Source organism: Coloeus monedula (genome assembly GCF_965178545.1).
Source record: "Coloeus monedula genome assembly, chromosome: 1".
Taxonomy (NCBI): domain Eukaryota; kingdom Metazoa; phylum Chordata; class Aves; order Passeriformes; family Corvidae; genus Coloeus; species Coloeus monedula.
This window is the reverse complement of record NC_138781.1, coordinates 16,556,938-16,577,163: the sequence shown is the minus strand read 5'-3', so window position 1 is coordinate 16,577,163 and position 20,226 is coordinate 16,556,938. Positions and strand designations below refer to the sequence as shown.

General features: G+C 39.6%; 1 protein-coding gene across 7 annotated transcripts in view; it reads right to left on the bottom strand.

Moving 5' to 3' along the window:
* The window catches only part of ABI1 (abl interactor 1), a 79,443-nt gene that overhangs the window by 15,125 nt on the left and 44,092 nt on the right, over window positions 1-20,226 (bottom strand). For 4 of the 7 annotated variants that reach the window (XM_082290720.1, XM_082290715.1, XM_082290717.1 and 1 more), the window contains exons 3-5: window positions 13,587-13,763; window positions 3,448-3,462; window positions 2,622-2,722 (exon numbers count right to left, since the gene is read on the bottom strand). In XM_082290720.1, coding sequence (XP_082146846.1) covers window positions 2,622-2,722; window positions 3,448-3,462; window positions 13,587-13,763 — 293 coding nt within the window. The remainder of the gene's footprint in view (window positions 1-2,621; window positions 2,723-3,447; window positions 3,463-13,586; window positions 13,764-20,226) is intronic. The other 3 variants (XM_082290718.1, XM_082290716.1, XM_082290719.1) reach the window with 1 other exon arrangement.

The following is a 20,226-nucleotide window of genomic DNA, read 5'->3' as shown; positions in this document are numbered from 1 at the left end:
ACCTCACAGATGAGCTTCATTGTCTCCATTGGGCTCTCATTGTCAGCCCAAGAAAGCGAAGGCCAGAGAATTCCAACCTAGCAGACTGTGTCAAGTCAGAAATACAGCACAGATCTTTTGAGATCTATTTACCAGACCCATTACTGCCATAACAACAGTGCATTTATTGTACTGAATCGCAGAGCTCTTCAGTTCTCACCAGTAACAGAGATCCATTGCAAAACACAGAATTTGGCAATGCATCAGAGCTAAGCAAAACCAAAAACACTGAAGTACAGGCATTTAATAATTTGTTCAATTACTGGTTATAACTGAGTTGGTAAGTTATACTGCTTCCTGGTATTTCAAGAAACTTTCGGACTTTCTTTCTACATCATGAAAAGCAACAGTATTAAATTTACTTTTCAAGGTTATTTCAGTTGGAAGCACATTAACAGTCCTCCCTGCTTATCATTTCATTTGGTAGTCTTTAGATATCTATTGCTTACAACTGGAATACAAAATTTCTTTTTTTTTTTCCACAACTGATCTCTTTTGGCAGATCTATAGGTGGTGACAACCCTGCATATTAAAATCATCCAGAGTTCTTCACAGAGACAAGCTAATTTACAAACACTACAGTACATAAAAAGTTACAGTATTTCCACTTTTTTCTTTGAGAGGTTTTAATAATAAATTGTTATAGATGGAAGACAAAAACTTTGTTTCCTGACACTGCTCAGAGCTTCCCACCTCACTGTCCCCCAGTGTTTCAGGGTTATCCTGAGAGCTCTTGCCACCAGGGAGAGCTGCAGGGAGCCCAAGGCCTTGCTTTGCTCCAGGACCCTCAAGGAATGACTTCAACTACTCCCACCACATCCAGCTACAGCAGTTCACTCCTTCTTCCGTGGTACTTCCAACCTGAGAATCCAATGATTTCCACAATCCCTCCCTGGTCCTGTGAAGAGACCCCTGCTTCCTTCAGCCTCTTTCGCTTTTCACTCTGCGTGATTTCCATGAAGGATTCCTCCCCATAATATTCCTTTAGATAGTCCTGCCTTGGAGGGACAAGCTGCACAACAGGCAGCACATACCTAAAGGCCGATGTTACATACTAATCTCATTCTGGTTTTACATACTTATCTCTGTTTTCTGGATCAAAGGGAGAAGAGTAGCATCCTTGTGGTTTCTAGCCATTTTTTCTGCATAAATTAGGGTAAGTCATGCCTGTGATATTTCATGCTTTGGCAGAACGCGGCTGCTCAAGACAAGAGCTGTACTTCCTGAACAAGAAGGGCAGATAGAAATCTCTCTTAGAAACCCACATTATTCCTCCCCCTCAGCCAACTGCTGCCACTTGTCAAGCTCATCTGGAAATGACATTCAGCTGATTAATCCTTATCAGGCATCAGCTACGGCAACCAAACAGCTCTGGCTTGTTCAGGGGGGAGCATTAGAGAGAGGCAGCTCACCAGTACATCAACACTGCTGTTTGACCAGCAAGCATCCAAGAGGACATGAAAGTGCCTACCTAGGTTCCCTGGGCTGATAAACAACTCCCTCAGCTGGGATAAGAGACAACTGGAATACTGATTTCATGCCCTTGAGCAAGGGGAATTTTCAGAAAATATCTGAGGAAACCTCTAGTTAAATTTCTCTATGGAATATGCAGCAAACACTGCCACCAAAGCATCAAATTGGGATTAAAAATCACTAAGTCTTCAACAAAAGGAGCTGCTGCTTCTAATTTTCCTCGATCATTGCTCCTGATCTTCACCCTGTCTCATTATTCTTCATTTTTCCAGCTTCCTGCCTCTCTTGAGACAACATACCTGAAGCCAACACAACCATGCCAGTCAGCTTTACAGTGCCTCAGTCCCCCACAGTATAAAGGGAAGGCTAAGAATGACAAACAGGTAGAAGGTCATTTAGGATGCCTTTTGGAAGATGTTGCACAGTTGGACAGACAAAACCATATGGCACTTGCACTGAGCTTCTTAAGTATTAAATGTTTTGGTCTCTAGCAACAACTACTTGCTGGCACACCAAGATAAGCAGATTTCACTCCCCACAGGTCCACAGCAGCAAAACAGATGCAGGGAACTCTGCTCACAGTGGGACTTGGGAATAGCAAAATCCTTCCTCATTTAAGTATAAAAATAAAAATGCACAAGCCAGCAAGAATCAATGTTGCCACTGTGTTCACAATGCCATAAATTTTACTTAGATAATGCAACAAATACAGCACGAACAGCCAGTTCATAGCTCTTCTAATATTGAGAAATGAGTAGACAAGAACTTTACTAGTGAAGCCTTTCCCCCACTAAAGTTTAAACTTTAAGATTCTTTTCTGTCACTAGGGATTTCTCCCCAAAAGTCAGGAATAACAATAGCCTCCTCATTTACCCATATCCATATGAAATCCTTCCCCATGAAAAAAAGTTCTTTCAAAAAGTCATCCTGAAAACAAGAGTCAATACAGCTGAAAGGGTTTATACAAAAAATGTTACTGTGATTTTTTTTTTTTTTTTTTTCGCTAAAGGCAATCAGAATTGCCATCTATCCATGAATTTAAGAAACACCAACACTAGCACAATTAAAAATTTCTATTACACAGGAGGGACCAGGCAGTCCATTCTTACCCCAGAGTTCCCCGGCCTGACATGGGAGGACTTGGTGGTTTTTGTGTAGGCGGATTTGTTCTTGACAAGGTGCCAGTTCTTGCAGGCTGGTTATTTCCATGCTGAAATAAGGGAAAACATGATTTTATTTTTATAACAGAGCAGCTCTATTACTGACAGTTTCTTTTTTTTTTTTAAGTGTAAGAATATGAAGTGAGAATTCCCAGACAGCTGTCAAACAGCAAGTTTTCAGCTACACACTAGACAGACACCAGTAAGTACAAAGAGTCTAAACACAAGCTTAATGTTATTTTCACTATAAATTTACAACAGACATCAGAAAGGTAGGCAACTGACAGGTTCATGCACAAATGTCTTCTATCATTTTTTTCCTTAAAGGGAAGCCGCATTTGTATTCATTGCTATTTGGATGTTAATAATTTAACCCAAACTTTAACACTGACAGTACAATACAGCCAGCATGGCCCAGAATTTCTCAATTTGCCCCTGCTATTTGACTAGCAGAGTCATTCAGGTTGTCTGGGAAGTCTCCTGCAAAAAATGTAAGTGAAGGGAATCAAGGCATCTACTGAATTCAGAGCAAAGCACTATATGTGTTAGAGAAATTAATGTTTCTATGTAAAAATGCGGATGTCAATGTATCGTAGATATATTGACACGCTAAATGCTGTAAATGAAAAAAAAGTATAGCATGTTTAATCTAAATATCCTATGGAAAGCAGAAGAGAGTGTAAGAGAGCGCTAGTTTTCAGTTTTAATGGCTCTGCAGCCTCTACTATCAGTCACATGAGGCACTGTGGGTCAAAGGAGAAATAACACTTCTTACCTTGGCTTTTAGCCACTTAACGTTGGCAAAAAAAGGGGGGGAAAAAGGTAGAAATTAATGGCAGATCCATCACAACTGATAGGACAGGTTAAACTAAAGATAATCACATTTTAAAGAAATCATTTGTGTCTACTGATAATTAGCTCATCCCAGTACAATATGAGAGATTCTGCTGTGTCAGTTATTGAAAATTCTGTGTCTGACAAAGCAACCACAGGAAAAGTACTAGCGTCAAAATTAAGTTTAGCTAAGCTTTGCCAGGTATGTCTGCCAACTTTCTCATGGGCAACAAAGGGTGGAAAAGCCCTCTGCTGACCAGTCAAGTCCAAACCCAAATCAGTGCTATTTCAATGGCAAGATGCACTTAAGAATTCATTCACAAAAACCACAGTTTCAGCAATATGCACAGAATCGATAGGCCTGTTGCTTTGACACTTAACCTTCCCATGTTTTCAAGAAATCCTAGCTGCTGCATTGAATGGTAAATAAAGAAAAGGGAATTTTCTAGCAGGATGAGCAGCAGTGCCTTTCACCTCTGGTTTATTGATTGAAATCTGATTCAAGGCAGCACAATGCTGGCTGCTCAAAAGTGTGTTGGCAGGGATATAATGATTGTTATTCTGAAATTTTAGCTCTTAGAATCAAGTCATTATATGACTCCACTGTATCATTTTAACAGCCTTCGTGATTGCAGAGGAAAAAAAAAACCAAACAAAAAACTTGGCCTCGTGGAAAATGTAACATTTCAAATAAACTCAAGCCAAGTTCTTTCCTTTTTGGGGGAAGTGGGACAGGGGGATAGAGACACTCATTTTTGAAAGGGTTAATATCACCAATAAAAAAAAAAAAAGAAGCAAATACAAACCCCCAAACCAAAAATAATCCCAATGCTTTTTTTGAGGTTGTTTGGAATTAAACGTTACTTCCAGAACGAGCCTTCTAAGGCAGAGCATTTCAAACTGTGGTTTGCATCTTCTTCTCCTCCTCCAAGAAACACAAACTAATTTAAAGGCATCCATGAACTCAGTAAAAAAAGTAATTAAAACATGCTATACTGCAAACATGCATTTGAGACTTCTGACAGGGTCTGCAAAACCAATGAAAAGCAGCTAGGGTTTACAAATTCAATGAGGTTGAAAGCCACTGCCCTTAAGTTATTCATATTACAAGAACAGGAACATAAATCCTGTTCCAAAATTCAGATGAAAAAGTTTAACTCTGGTAACTAAATTTGAAGGTCAACCCATTTACTCTGAGCCTGGGCAGAAGTTCATCAGCAGAGTTTACAGGCATTTAAACCACCTCTGCCCCCACATATTTATTTTATGGATAAACAGGCAAGTTCAGTTTCCAAGATGCCAGAGTACTCTCCCAAGGAGTATATTTTTAAAACAGGCCTTTAGTAATGGAATTTGCTTTCTCTTCTCATAGGAATATGTGTCCCTTCCCCTTACTTCACCAGTTGCCAACGGCAATGGCGTAATACAAGGAATTTGTTAAAGGAGACCAAAAAATGAAACTCTTGGTTCTGTCCTTCCCCAGCAAACATAGATAGAAACTGTTTTGAAGGCTTAAAAGGAAGGGTGGCATGGTTTCTTATCCAGCCTCTACTACTAAATTTGCCTGCCTCAAAAACATAAAACCAAAAAGCTTCCTTTCTTTCCTTCTTTTATGCAGTGTCACTCAGAATTTATGGCGAGTACTTCCAGCCCCCTCCTAATCCCTGTTACATTCTGCCTCCACTGCAGTGACAGTATGAACATCAACATGTAGCAATAATTCAGTTAATCTCCATCTTATTTCAAACCTTTCTACTGCTAAGTACACTAAACATTTCTCTGAAGTCCGACAGCTCTTGACCTTTATTCCTATCTCTAGCACTACATCGGGTGAGCTTCACCTCTTTTGCTACCAGCTAAACAATATACAGACAGATACACACTCGATTGTTCAGAAGAATTAGAAACTGTTGTCATACTGCTTTCTATATGTAAAAAGGTCTGTAGATGTCCTCTCTGTTGCTGTCAATATAAACAAGGCTCATACAGGCAGGAAAACAGAAGGCCAGAACACAAAACGAGCTGGGATTCACATGGGAGAGCAACTTCTGATCCAAAAGACCTAAGTAAGGGGGGAAAGCAAATGAACCAAAGCAAGATGAACTGTATGGCTATTTAATCATGGTTAACAAGCTAATTAATTAGGAGGAGACTTCTTTTATTTATTGGCTGAGTTTACGAGGTCAACATTGTTGCATTTCTTGCTCTGAAAACCAAATGTGATGCTTTCTAAGCAATTTTAAAAACCTGCTTGGAATTGAGAACACTTTATGCAGCAGGGTCTAGACTCAGTGTGATTTGAAGAAGAAGGTGAAAAAAGACAGCAGAAAATCAAAAAGAGTAGCAGGTATGTGCTTAATGTATGTGCAAACATCTCTCTACAAATGCCTCTAGGCCAGCCAGCCTGCTGGCAGAACATGACTGTCACTGCCTGCCTAATCCATACCCAGAAGGTCAGAGCCAGGAAGGAGGGAACTGCAGGGCATGAGGAGGAGAAACGGTAGCATGCATACGGTTCACAGCTTGAAGAGGGAAGAGACTGTTCTGAGAGGGTGTAAAATAAGAGACAGGACATGCAAAAGGAAAAAAGCTTAGTCAAATGAAGAGCATCACTAAGATCTCCTGCAGAAGCTGTGAGGAGCATGATTCCCTTCTCCTCCTGCTACTTGTATTATTGCACACACAGGAGACAGCTTTCAGCCTGATACCAGCATCCTGGATGACACACATCAGAACAAAAACAGTCTGTAGACACAAGCTGGGAATGCTTGTTATGCTGAGGGTGAGAACCAGACAGACCAGGACGTTCCCAGAAAGGAAACAGGGTAGGCAGCAGTATTGGTTGGGGTTTCTTGCAATGATATAGCAGATCATGTTTTAAAGAAGCAAGCCGAACAATCTTGCCTTTCCAGGGACAGCCCAACAAGCATATGGCAGTCCTGGATAAAGCTTTAAGGGTTGTCACAAAACTAAGAGAAGGAAACCACAGTCTTGGGTTTGAGAAATAAAAGTAAATGCTACTGCATTTCCAAAATGTCACAGCTAGGGCAGTGACACATCCACAGGGTTTGTACAGCATGGGAGAGCAGACTGGCCTATGACTGAGCACCAGCAGTGGGCTGGAAAGGAGCAAAGCAATTAAGGCAACGGGCAGAACAGGCGCTTGCAACAGCCATGCAAGGCATTTATTAAAGCCCAAACTGAGGCTGCTCCTGTACCTGATGCCAGGAATTCAGAGTGATGCCTTAGCTTTTAACTTTTATAGTTTCCAAATTCTGTACTTCTTGGTGTGTGACTCTGAGGTTTCTTGTAGCCTGTTAATTTCTGCTCTCTCATGCTAGGTAGACATAACCAAGCCTCTCCGGGCCTGCTCTTCAAGGACACCAAGACTGTCCTAGGCCGAAAGTGTAAACCAAAGAGCCGCTAAGGGGGGGGGGGGGGAAGCTGAGGGGAAAACTGAAGCGTTAATTGGAGAATTAACCCTGATATGCAAATGAAGCAAACTTATAAAAGAGTTAAGAACTCGTGACTTGGTGTCCATCTTGGGGCCCATTTTTGAGAATAGCCTCTGGCTCCCCAGGGTGTACCTTTGAAGGCCTTTCAAATAAATACCTACTTTTATTCTCTTACTCCTGTCTAGCTCTGTTTCTGGGAGGCCTCTTAAGGCATCAAGAGGACCTGGATTTTAGAACTTCAGCTGTTGGTTTGGAAGGACAAACAATGACTGCCAGTACCAAGAGACTTACTTGCTTAAGGCAACTCTTTTGGCAGTTCCAGCATACTCAGTTCTCGTAGTCTAAAGAGTACAAAAACACCTGCTGCCAAAGGCAGTACTGCAGGTTGCTGTAACTGAAGTCAAAGGGACAAGACCAAGGATGGCATGAAAAGGAAGGGTGTGAGGAAATCAGAAGTACCTACTGATAGCCAAAGGATGTCCAGACATTGAGGGACTCTGCTGGCTGGCCTCAGGAGCCAGCTATCTAACTGTTTTTAGTAGTTTTCATGCCAAGTAACAAGTCATGGGGGAACATGAGTCATGATTCAGGGAACTATAAAGCTATCATTTGAGCTATAAACTGTGCTTGGAAAACCAGGGGTAGGAATGGCTGCAAATAACTCATTTATGTGAGCAAATTTATCTGTGAGCACACAAAAGACCACCTGCACACAGAAGCAAAATTCTTATCACACTGATATTCAGCAAGTTTCTCCTGCATATTTCAGCTACGAACTCTCCAATTCCAGAGTGCAGAAACTTCAGATCTCTATGCAGGCTGGTTGTACTTTCCCTGCTGTATTCACTCATTATTTCTCCGACTCCTGAATTTAAAGAGTCAATTTCACTCTATATTCTGCCATACCTATGATGACAGAAAGAGGTCATTAAAGACCACCCAATATAAGTGCTCTTCAATAGAAACAAGGTGTTAAAACATGTGCCAGTCTGATCTCCATTAATAGTAAGTATCTGGCAAACTTGGAATTTTTATACATAGGGTCTCTAAAAGCAATAATCAGCCTAAGATCTGTTAGCTTTGACCAGTAAGCACAGTCATCAACCACAATGGAAAAAAACCCACATGGTTGCTCTTGACTCTTTAGTCAACCTCCCTTTTACTTAAAAAGGTACTTCCTTTATTAGTCATGGGAGAATGTCCCTACAGAAAGGTAGCTGACCATAAGACCTTTTGAAATGCTATTCTGTGTGTGCAGCTAGGCTATTTTGTACAACACTGCCTTCTGTCTCATCAATGGGGCAGTTCTGAAATACCACAAGGTGACACAGTCAGAGCAAGAAAAGCAGAAGCTGGAAAGGTGCTGGTACATGAAGGCATGGGATGCCTGAGGAACGATACAGTAAAGCACCAAGCCTAGAACGTGGTTTCCTTACAGGAATCAAGATATGGAGCTTGGTAGAATACATAATCAAAGATGTTGTTCAGCAGGCAGACTGTATGTGGGTGTCAGACACTCAGGGTAACACTTCTGCCACACTAGTTTTGTGAGGTTTTAAAGAAATGATTCCTGTGTCTCAGTTTTCTTAATCACAATGGGTCACAAGTTTTTATTTGTTCTTCATTTCCTTATAGTCTATAGTAAAGCAGATTATTTTGAGGAAATTAAGTTTTCAAATTAATACTTCTTTAAAAACTGAACATATGTAGGTACATCTCTCTTCAGGGAAATTTAACCTCCTCTACTAATATTTGTAACCTAGTCACTAGTCTTCTGTTAACAGCAACCAGATGTAGTTTGTCAGTATTGCTTCTCTCCTTTCTTTTGTTTTATTTTAACTTTCCAATCAGAAAGCATTAGCATACAAAAACTTGTTGTGGATGATAGAAAACTTAACATTGTCCTCTCAGCACTCAGTCTTGTTAAGAGAAAGATACCTAGATTGCTGCTTTTAAATAGTTCAAGATTTTTCAGTTGAGTTGGTGACTTTGAATCTAACTACAATAAAGTAAGGCTAGCATAAAAAAAATTAGAAAATAAAGAGATCTCAATGTTTTGTGTTTCCTTTGCAAGCTGAAAGGCTTGAAACCTACATTACATCAGATGACATTAGGCACACTTCTGAATTTCCAGTAGCAAGTGTCCTATGGAAAGCACACTGTGTTAACACTCATAACAGAGTCATTGGAGTTGGCAACAGGAAGTTCCTTTTTCCCTCAGAGAAGCATTCTTTACCCTACAGCAATATTTACTGTTTGGCCGTGACCCCAGAGGGATGATGTGACATTAATGAAATTGGCAACACAACATCCTTTGAAGCGTGAATATCTGACAGAGGCTGTAAGGGGACAAAGGCAGGAGCAGCTCCAGTTCAGGATCCCTATCTCACTTAGGTTTTATTAGAGCAAATTATTTAAAATTTAGTATTCCAGTGGTTACACAAACAGTCTTATCCTAAAGGGTAAGTAGGCACAATTAGGTAGCCTTTCACCCTCACATCAGCATCTCATCTGCATTTTCATTTTGCACTGGCACAGATATAAGCATAAGGACTGCAGACAAGTAGGACATGCTGAGAAGCACAAGGGTAAGAGCAAGACTCCCTTCTCTAAGCTTAGCGTTTGTCAAGTTCTGGCCCAATCCCTAATTTAAGGGAGCCTTCCAACTTCTATTTCCTTATGAAAGATTTCTGAGTGCTTAACTCCTGTTTGACTTTCTGGGCTCAAAAGCTTCTTACAGCTTTCATGTGCTGAAATGCAAATTTTTTATGGTGACAAAATTACAATCTTTTTCCTTAAAATAAAACTGAAAAGTGATCAATCTTCATATACAATTCAAGTTTGGTTTTGAAGAACTACTAGTTCCATAAAATAAACTTGATCCAATTACAGCTATTAGGCATTTCAATTAGGCATGTATTCAACATTTTATCTGCCTTTACCATAAGGCATCATCACTTCAATTTCCTACTTAGCTGCCATTTTACAAATTGCTGCAATTCCACCTGCCTTCTATTCAAAAAGAAGATTATTATAAATTCAAAGGCCAATATGAATTTGGCTTTTAAGGGCAAATTTAAGGTTTTTAAGGCAGCTTCCAAGCTTCCTCCTTCTCCCTGCTCTTAAACTGAGGATTTTCTGTATGAGTAATTGTGTTTGACCTATTTATTTGCTGGCACAGTATTTTTTTTTATTTCCTTTCACAAGAAAAGGAGAAGAGGAAGAAGGAAATGTTAAAGTAGCCGCTGCCTAATAATTTCAAACCAAGCTCTACACAGGAAGGTAGATAACAACAGTTACTCTTGTTTACAAAGAATTACTTTAGCTACATCCCCCTATGCCCAGAGGGTAACAGCTGAGCAACCACTTCACAGACCAGCAAAAATGCTTCCCCTGTGTGTTTCTTGGAGCCATCAACACATATTTGTGTTGCAAAGGAAAGCCTTCTTGCTAGGAAACCAACTTTAAAAGCCTTCCTGATTTTGACTGATGCTAGCCTTGGCTTCATAGGGACATATATTTAAAAAAGCAATTTTTGGAGACATTGTCTGTATCTGTACCTGCAAAGGGAAGGGGCAGGGAGTGCCGCAGCTGGGGCACTTTGAGGCTGCCATAGAGGTTTCAGGCTGAAGGAGAAAGTACCTCTGTGATCCTAGGATGCTCTACAAAAGCTTTCCAACCAAGAACATGCGGAGGAGGAAACAGCACTGCCTTCCAAGGAAGTGTCTCCCATCAGTCAGGAAACCTGCTACAGAGAGCAGCTGCTTACCCATCACTGCCACCTCCACCCTCACCTGCCCCCACAGAAATTGCTGCATGCGTGTGAGACAGAGGGAGGCATGCAGAGCCCTTCTCCATGCCCCAAGCACATGCATCTGCTTTTGCATCCTTTCTACATAGCCATGACAAGCAAAGACAAACAAAGAAAATGAGCTGTGAGTATACACAGGAGGTGGTTTTGCATTTGCTCAGATGAAAGATACATGGTGAAGACAGCATTTACCCTGAGGATTATATACCTCCCTAATTTTGTTATTTAGCTCTGTCAGACATTACTTTTAACTACATTTTTCATATGAAACAATTCAGGATCACCCCATAAAATATACTGCATATTTGAACAACAATTTTTCCTAGGATTAATATTTAAATAAATAAAAGTAGAAACAGGGTATAATCCAGTCTGTATCTTTGATTTCTCCTCACTGTATTTTTCCTTTATGTTTCTTTATCAAATCCTACACCAGAACCAAGTCCCATTAACAGCAATAAATTGCCATCTACAGATTTTAAAGTGTTGTATAATTTTTATTTAATACTTGAATGCCAATGTATTATGTTGAACTGTATTTTACTGACACTTGCTACAGCAGAAAACATTCAAGGATCTGCAAGTTAGTCAAACTGACAATTGTTCTAAGCAGACCTCAAACTTACTTTTCTCTAGAAAAACATGGTTTCTAAGGCCTTATTGGACATGTTACTGTCCAACTTAGGGTGAAATCTTTGCTCAAGAAAATAAGACTTAACAGAGACTGAAGCATCTTCCAAGACCACTCTGGACAAGACAAAGTTTGTCATTCAGTTTATTGTATGCTCTCCCCTCACTGTAGATTCAAGAGGTAACTCAGATTCTCAGCATCATCTTTCATTTGTGCTGACTTCCAACAGGACATGATCCAGCTTCTTAAGTTGTTTTGGCTTGATTTTCTTATGACACCACTACCTACATCTAGGTGACTAAGTAAGCTACTTCCTTCAGAGCCTTGATCTGTCTCACACTCTTGGAACCCAGGTAATACAATGGCCAAAACATTTAACTGTGTCATTCACTAACTCAGCACACTCTTTTCAATACTGTCTCTAATGCATGGCAGCCACCTTGAACTACGTACCTGAGGTCTGGCTGGCAGTTTATTTCATTTGTATAACAAGTCTACATAAAAACACCAACTGTTTCATGCCTTTCACAGCTGTAAAACAGACTTAGGCAAGTCACTCAAAAAAACAATATCAAGATATAATTTGCACCTGTCTTGTAATTGAGTTGGTAATTTGGTTGTTACTAGAGGCTTTGTTACCTCTGAAAAGACCAAGCTTTTAGTATAGAATAAACCACTAACATTCAAAAAAAACCTTTACTAAAACCATTCCATAAGAACTGCCTAGAAATGGGTAAACAGCACCTCATTTCCACCCACTAAAAAAAGAGGGTCACATGAATAAAGACACCAGTACTCCCAAAAGCCAATAGTGATATTGGCAAATGCAACAGCTAAGTCTTAATAATCTCAGCCTTCATGGATCAAACAACCTGTTTTGAGTCTGCACAATGTGAGTAGTTCGGCAAAGCATCAATTTCAGAGACTAACAGTAAATATTCTACTTTTAAAGTCTTCTACAGCACTTGATCCCTGGAGCACTTAAATGCAGAAACCACGAACCTGACATTGAATTCCTGTACTCTCTATTCATAGAACATTCTCCTCAAATGCAGGCTATACTAAAAAAATTATCCATTTCTCTGACTCCAGTGTTTCTATTTTATAGCAATTCAGAACATGTCTGTCAGGATTCTACACAAGACTGTTATTCATCGAGACTGGTTCAATTTATTAGTGTAAAACAATCCTAAGAGTTACAGGTTTAATCCTCAGGTTTAATACAGGTTCACCTACAAACAAAACAAAAAAACCACGTAGTCTAAAGTCACTACACTAATTTATAGTCTAGAGCTGTCATGGTATAGAACTGCTTTCTAACTTGTACTGGAATTAGACTCCTGTGGGCATTTGGAGGGCTACTACGAAGCAGGAGGTACCCTGGTACTCTATTGTGCCAAGTCATTATGAAAGATCTGTCCCTTGATCTCAGAAATTCAAAGGGCACAGGATGGGATGATACAGCTGCACAACTGACTGACCAGAGCACATCAAGCTCTAGAGGTTACACAGGTTTTGAATAAATGCCATCCAAGAGAAGATTGTTGCAAACTGAATGTACCTGAAACACCTGGTCTAGAGGGATACAAAGGTATTTTTTATAAAAAGATGACCAGAGAGCAAATGGTGTTATATTAATTCACTCTAACTATGACCATTTCAAGAGAGGTAGGCAGTAGTTTATCAAGGCTTTTATTTAGAGAAAAGGAAAGTTAGGCTGTCTAATGGGAGTAAGACATCAAATGCCACTCAGATTTAAATGCACACCACCAAAAAACCCCACCCCCACCAGCCAATTTCCCTGTAAGAGATGACTTCCTTTATTTTTTTAGTTACTAAGAAAAATTGAGTGGCAGTGACAACATCTAGAGGAGGAAGTAGTGATAATTTTAAAAGTCAGTCATAGCTTTTTTGACAAGTCATTAGCCTAAGATCATGAGCCATTATTTCCTGACACTGTGACTATCACTGACAGTCATAAGGTTATGGCAAACACTGCTCAAAAAACCCTCACTGTAAAACAATCCATTTTGTTATCGAAATGTTTATATGTGGGAGCATATCACACCCATAATCCTTCCTATCATAAAGGAACTAAACATTCTAGTATCAGTAACATTCTGCCCCAACCCTATCTCCTGGTCTGTGTTATGTGGAGTCCTCAAGTGTCCAGGAGTTCTTACCTTTACGCCATGGCCAACATCATCCAGCACCGTGTAGTCTATAGGTTTTCGAATATACCTTACAGGACGTTCCATGTTCGCTGGTGCTATAATTTTGTGAGTTCTTGATGTGTTCTTATTGGTCGTCAAAATGCCTATCTCTCTGCGAGCGACCTTTTCTTTATGGATGTCCACAGTCTAGATTAAAAACAAGAAAGTATGGGTTTCTTTAGGCATTTGCTATTTTCTTTACAGAGCTAGCTACATGTTTAGGCTTCACTGTTAGACAAAGAGTCTGAACTGAGTTAATGCTGCTGGAAGGATGCCAGTTTATTGATGAAATTAGTTTAATCTACACGAACCTTGTTAGAAAATTACACCTTAATGAAATAACCAATATTAATAATAAAATTACAATTATACGTTACTGCTTCGACACTCCAAAGACACTATGCAGATACAGTCCTTGCAGATTAACCCTCAGCGTTCTTATGACTGACACTGGTAATAAATTACTCCAACTCCACAGCTGGGAAACCAGGACAGACAAGCTAAGCAATTTGCCCAGAGCCCCAGAGGGGGACTAAGCTTGGGAAGTCTGCGTGGTAATTTCTTTCAGCAAAGCCATCAGTGCATATCAGAGTGAGAGTCTGCACAGGGAGGGACTAATTTCAGCACTGGGGCTAGTTTCAGTCATACTGTTTATAGCAGCTTTACTGAAAGAATAAAACAAAGCTTTAAAGATGCAAGTAAAGGAATATAAAATACGCTGCATTTTATTTTAAAAAATTAAAAAAAAAAAGAGAAAGATCAGTCCAGCAGTCTGTGAAAAATCACACTAAGCTTCACATAACAGACATTCTTCTACGTGCAATGTAACCACTGCTTAAACCCTAGCTGAAGGAGAACAAGTGCAAATCAAGCACTGGATGCCATAGGAAGTCCCATTTCTAGGAAGCCTATTTCAAGATTCAGGGATTGAATGTACTAGTTTAAGTACCTACTAGAACCTCAGGATCTCATTGAAGGAGATAGTATCCGACAACAAAACCCACCCCTTTGAGCAAAACCTATCAAGCTACCACTTTATCCACTGAGGAAAATAAATCTTAGTCTATAAGCATCAATTCCTCCTAGAAAGCCTGTCACAGGGAAAAAAAAACATTGACGGTTAAGGAAGAAGAAAAATCCTTGTCATCCTAAATACTGCCTCATTTAGGTACATCTCTAGAAATGGTTTAATCTAAAATGAATGTTGTGATGTGCAAGGTTTTGTTTAGTGAAGCAAAGTCGAAGATGAAGCACAAAATTAGTTTGATATTTCTACTTCTATATGAGGCAAGATGAAAAAAGCAAGATTAGTATCCAGGAAATGAACATTTCTAGGAAAGCCAGCATTTAGCATTCACTGTGAAATGTCTTCAGCTGACCTGTTTTTTTCATTAATTGGTGCACATGCTCAAATAATCTTAAATTCTCCTGACTACAAAAAGACACAAACCCCTCCTTAACAGTTTTGATAGACGACATTGCAGATTACAAGCAGGAATACAGGTAGAGAAGCACTTAAAAGCAGTGATACCAAGCAAGCTTGTTTTCAAAGCTAAATAACAGACTATTTGTAACACTGCAAAAGGTTCTTTTACTTTGGAAGCACACAGAATCTTAATAGAAATAAGAATTGTAATTTTCCAAAGCAATGCAAGACATTGAATGTGTATGTCTGCATTGGCTTATCTGGAATAAATTCATTCACTGTCCCAATAAAACTTTGGAACAAGCTTTATTTTTCTAAATGCTCACACTCTGAAAAATCCCTGAGTCAGGAATTTAAAAAATGCCTTTCCAAATGAGACAATCCTATATACATCAAGTATTTACCACTACATCAGTATCAGATATCACCCACTGCACCCACATTTTCTCTTGCAGCCCGTTTCACAGGTGATAGAATGAAGACTAAAGAATCAGACTAGCCTAATTTTTTTCAAATGCAGCTATTATTTGTTCTTTTCCTTTTAGAGACTAAAACACACATCAGTTCTGCCTTTTTGTTGTTTTCTTGATCTTGCTGAAAGAATTATATGAGTGCTGTGCTACATGTTCATCTCTTCCAATTTTTCTGCACAACCTGAACCTTTCTGTTCAATTATAACAGCAGGTCTTAAACTGTCTTACAAAACTCTTTAATAATAAGCAACTCTTCATATTTTGTAATACATGAGCACTGCATAGGAGAGAAAAAGAAGCAACTTTGAAGTCCACTGAATAACATAGCAGTTTAGGAGGCTGAGAACATCAATTTAAAAAACATACAACAGTGTTTCAAAATAGGGGTTTTTAAAATACAGCTATGTCCCTTGAAATAAATCCATGCTAGTTCTAGTTCATCCTCACAAACCAAATCTGTTGTTACTAATAAATTCTTTTTTTCTTCAGTGGATGGACAAAGATGCATCTTTATACTAAGAGTTCTCTTAACATTGATAGCAAAAGAAAAAAGATAAAACAAAGCCCTTCAGAATACAAAAAGATGCATCTTTTTCTAGCAGGTAGTCCATGAAACTGACTTTTCCTCCCTGCAATGGACAATGAAAATTCCATAAGTTACTGGAAAAGAGGATAAGAAATTCCAGGAACAGATGCTGTACTATACATGCTTTGGAAACTGACATAAGTAATATTGCCAACAAATTGTTGTTAATGAAAAACCTCTTAGAACACGAAAAGCCCATATATTAATTTTATCAGACAATTTATCCAAAAAGTATTGCGCAGTGATTTGTAAAGTCTTTGCATGAATTTCAGTAAGGCAAAGAAAGCCAAAAGAAGAGTATCTGTGCCATAGTGCAGGGCCAGCAACAGAGCACATTATGTAAATCCTGAAAGGCATTCAGACATGCCCGTGCAAGAGACTGATTTGCTGTTCAAAGCAAACGAGACTTCAACTCCTACCACATCTGGTGCACTGGAAAAGCAAGGCAGGGTTTTACCCCTATGCAAAGCAAAGGCTCACAGCATATGCTTTGCCCACAGCTACAGGGTGATTGTCAGAGCTACAGCATCTTACTTCTTAAAGAATTTACTGGGGTTTTTTAGATCTGCACATTATTAAGTCTTATGTGAACATCATGCAAAACGAAACACACAACAATTGGTCATTCTTCTATTTTCATTTATATTTGCTTGATGTTCATCTGGAAGTTTATTGTTTAGTCATAGCTTTTCACTTTCAAAAGATGAAACATTCAATACACAAGCAATTTTTAGTAGGACAGCAAAGCTTTCCAGCCAGTCTACAGTTAATTTCCAAGAAAGACAAACCACATATACCAGGTAACAGCCAAAACAGACCATTCTCAAAGCTCTGGTCACACTTGACATCTGTAGCCACGAGTGTTTGTTCTGATATGGCAGCAAGACAGCTAAACAGTAGTTGGTTTGTGTTCATGCACAAAACCTACTTTTAGATATCAAAGATGGAGAGGAGCAAAGTATGGCTAGCTGGCACAGGTTAGCACAGGTTAACAAGCACTTGCAAGCAGTCAGACCAGCTTCAGCTATCTTTGGCCTATGCTGAAACAAATACATAACATAATTTAAAATTTGGGAAACAGGGCAGGGATTTTCACTCCTAGACAACATAATCCAGTGAGACAAAGCCCAGCTTTATACTGTTTTGGAGAAGAGGGAAAAGACAGTCCTTCCAAAAGCACAATGTGCTTCCTTTGGGAAGCAAATTTAAATGACCTCGTCAAACAAACCCCTTTGCAATTACAACTGAGTGCCAGGGACTATGCCAGCTAATCCAGAAGCTTCGAGGTTGAAGGAACTGTTAATTATTAGCTGTCTCCACTATCTGTCTTCTTCAAACCATATTAAAAAAAACAAACCAACAATCAGTTGAGCAACAGGATGTAGAGTTAAAATTTAACTATTTGCTTCCTTAGAAGCAGCCTCAAGGCCAAGGGAAGCACAGCAATGATACAACAAATAGTTGTTCTTTTATTATCCTGTGCTGCAGATACCACTCTACCCATGTGCTAGTGTGCTAGCCCAGAACAAAATTTACAATAAATAGAGACTGAGATATCTCTGGCCAAGCTAATATTAGGATATCTAAACATTTTAATAAAGCTCACACAGGGGCATTAAAATAAAAAAGGAAAAAGAGAAACAATTCAAAGCTCTACGGTCTTTTTACTCCTGAACCACTGCAACTCAAATTTATGAGCCAGATACTTGCACAGCTACCGCTTCTCTCACTAAATGCATACCCAGCTGCGAAAGAGCAGAGAATAAAAAGAACAACCTCAATCAAATCAACTCCACTAACTAGGCACCATCAACTTCAGGCTGTCCTGAAGGATAGGACAACTCATTATAGTAACACCACAAATTTACACCAAGCAAATACCCTTCAGATTTGTGTTAAATTAACTGATATTGCAGAAGTGCTGCGCAGGAAAACTCCACTTCTGGTTTCCTACTTTGCTCCTCCCCAGTTCCTCAGGAATGAAGCTGTAACAGCACACACTCACCTGACAGAGGGGACAGGAGAAGCACTGTGTGGTGCTCCATAGCTATCTTTCCAGCAACCTGGAAAAAGCTGCCGGGCTTTCAGGAAGAGCGAATGCTAGGAGACAGAACAGCTTCCTAGCTCTCAACTGTGAAAATGGTGGCTATCAGGTAAAACTCCCCAAAAGAGAGTCTAAGATACAGGGTAGAAAGTAACAAGTTAAAGAATAAAACAGACAAAAAAAGCCCGCTCCAAAACAAATAAACAAACATACACCACCAAAAAACCCCCACTCAGCAAACTCCCTCCTCCCCATGCCCCCCCCCCCACCAAAAAAAAAAACAAAACCCCAAAACTCAAACCACTACATGAGTTTAATGAAGAGCAAAAAGTCACTTCACGGGCATTTCCTTGATCTTAAAAAAATCTAACACTCAAACACGTAAGACCAAAAAAAAAATTCTGAAGATTACACCACCACTTTTAATGACAGCTTTTCAGGCCATTTCATGCAATGTTTTTAAGAACTTTCACATCATACAGACAAATGCCCTATGCCACACAGAGCTGCAAGCCAGTAACTTTTCAATTTGTCCCTAAACTCACTCAGATAAGAAGGAATATAAGATCACAGTCCACAGGCTTCCTTAACATCCGAATTTCTCTAAAGCAAGGAGACAAGGAAGACCAAGCAGCTTATTATTGGCAACAGTTTTCTGCAGTTTTGACATTGTTTCCCTTTTTTGCTTTTTCAGTTTGTGGTTAAATATAGGGTTGGGTCTCTTACTAACACTATATTTCAGGCAAGTAGAGCCCTGATTACAGGGCATCAGTGCTGTACATACCTAAATGTCAGCAGAATAGATTACAATTACTTTATACAAACAAAACCCAGACATAAGACATATCAGTCATGCAAGCAGCATGACCCACTACCACTTCCCACCCCAGTCTTCCTTCTGCACTTGCTGTAATTACATATCCTGGGCCTCAGCAACCTGTTCTGCACAAACTTGGTGCTGTACTTCCCCAAAGGAATCTGCTCCACACCTGAAGTCCTGTGAGCACTTTGGGGCACCTCAATGCAAGAAGGACAAACTATCAGAGCATGTCCAGAGGTGGGTGACCAAGATGGTGAAAGGTTTCAAGGGAAAGCCATACAAGTGGCTTTGTTTCTTCAGCCTGGAAAAGTGAAGGCTAAGGGGCACCCTCATCACAGCCGACAACTTCTTCATGGGGGGCAGCGCACAGGGAAGGTGCTGACCTCTCTTCTGGTGAGCAGCAATAGGATATGAGGAAATGGAATGAAGCCATGTCAGGGGAAGTTCAGACTGGACATTAGGAAAATGTTCTTCACAGAGAGTGGATGGTCAATGGAACAGGCTTTCCAGGGAAGTGGTCAGGGTCTCAAGCCAGTCAGAGTTCAAGGAGCATCTCGATGACACTAAGTCATATGGTCGAGCTTTAGGGAGTTGGACTCGATGATCCTTATTGGTCCCTTCTAACTTTAAATGATTTTATGATAAACACTGCATTATTGAATTCCAAGTTAATGGAGAGAACAGTATTTCATCCATTCTATACCTGAACAGTGAGATTCTCTTAACCAAAGGACACTGCTGGCAATGTAAGATAGAAGAATTGCTTAGGAAAAAAACCCCTAAGACCTCTAGTCAGGGACAAGTCAATTGGAACACTAGATTTGACGTATCACATCACAGCAATTCATCAAATATAGAACCTTCTTTCAACAGAAACTGCTCCTGATGTGACACAAAACACTGGGCAAAGGCACAGGTTTCAGACTGAATCTCGTCAATATAACCATGCAATGCATGGGACAATGAGGGAGGCAGAGGAAGTTTAGTTTCCTTCCTCAACCTGTGGTACAACTGTCTGGATTCCAAGTTTACTTCTTCACATTTCAATATGAAAGGTAGTATCTGTTCTACTGCTCACAAAAAAATCAGTTGCAGCTTCAGATTTAATTGGTCATACATGGCAGTAAAATATATATAGTTAAATGTTAAAAACTTTATAACATAAACAAATATTTTGTGCTACAATTTCACCACCCAGACTATAAAGTGTAGTGTTAACCAAAGGAAATGTAACTTAAGAAACAAACACTAAAGGTGCTTT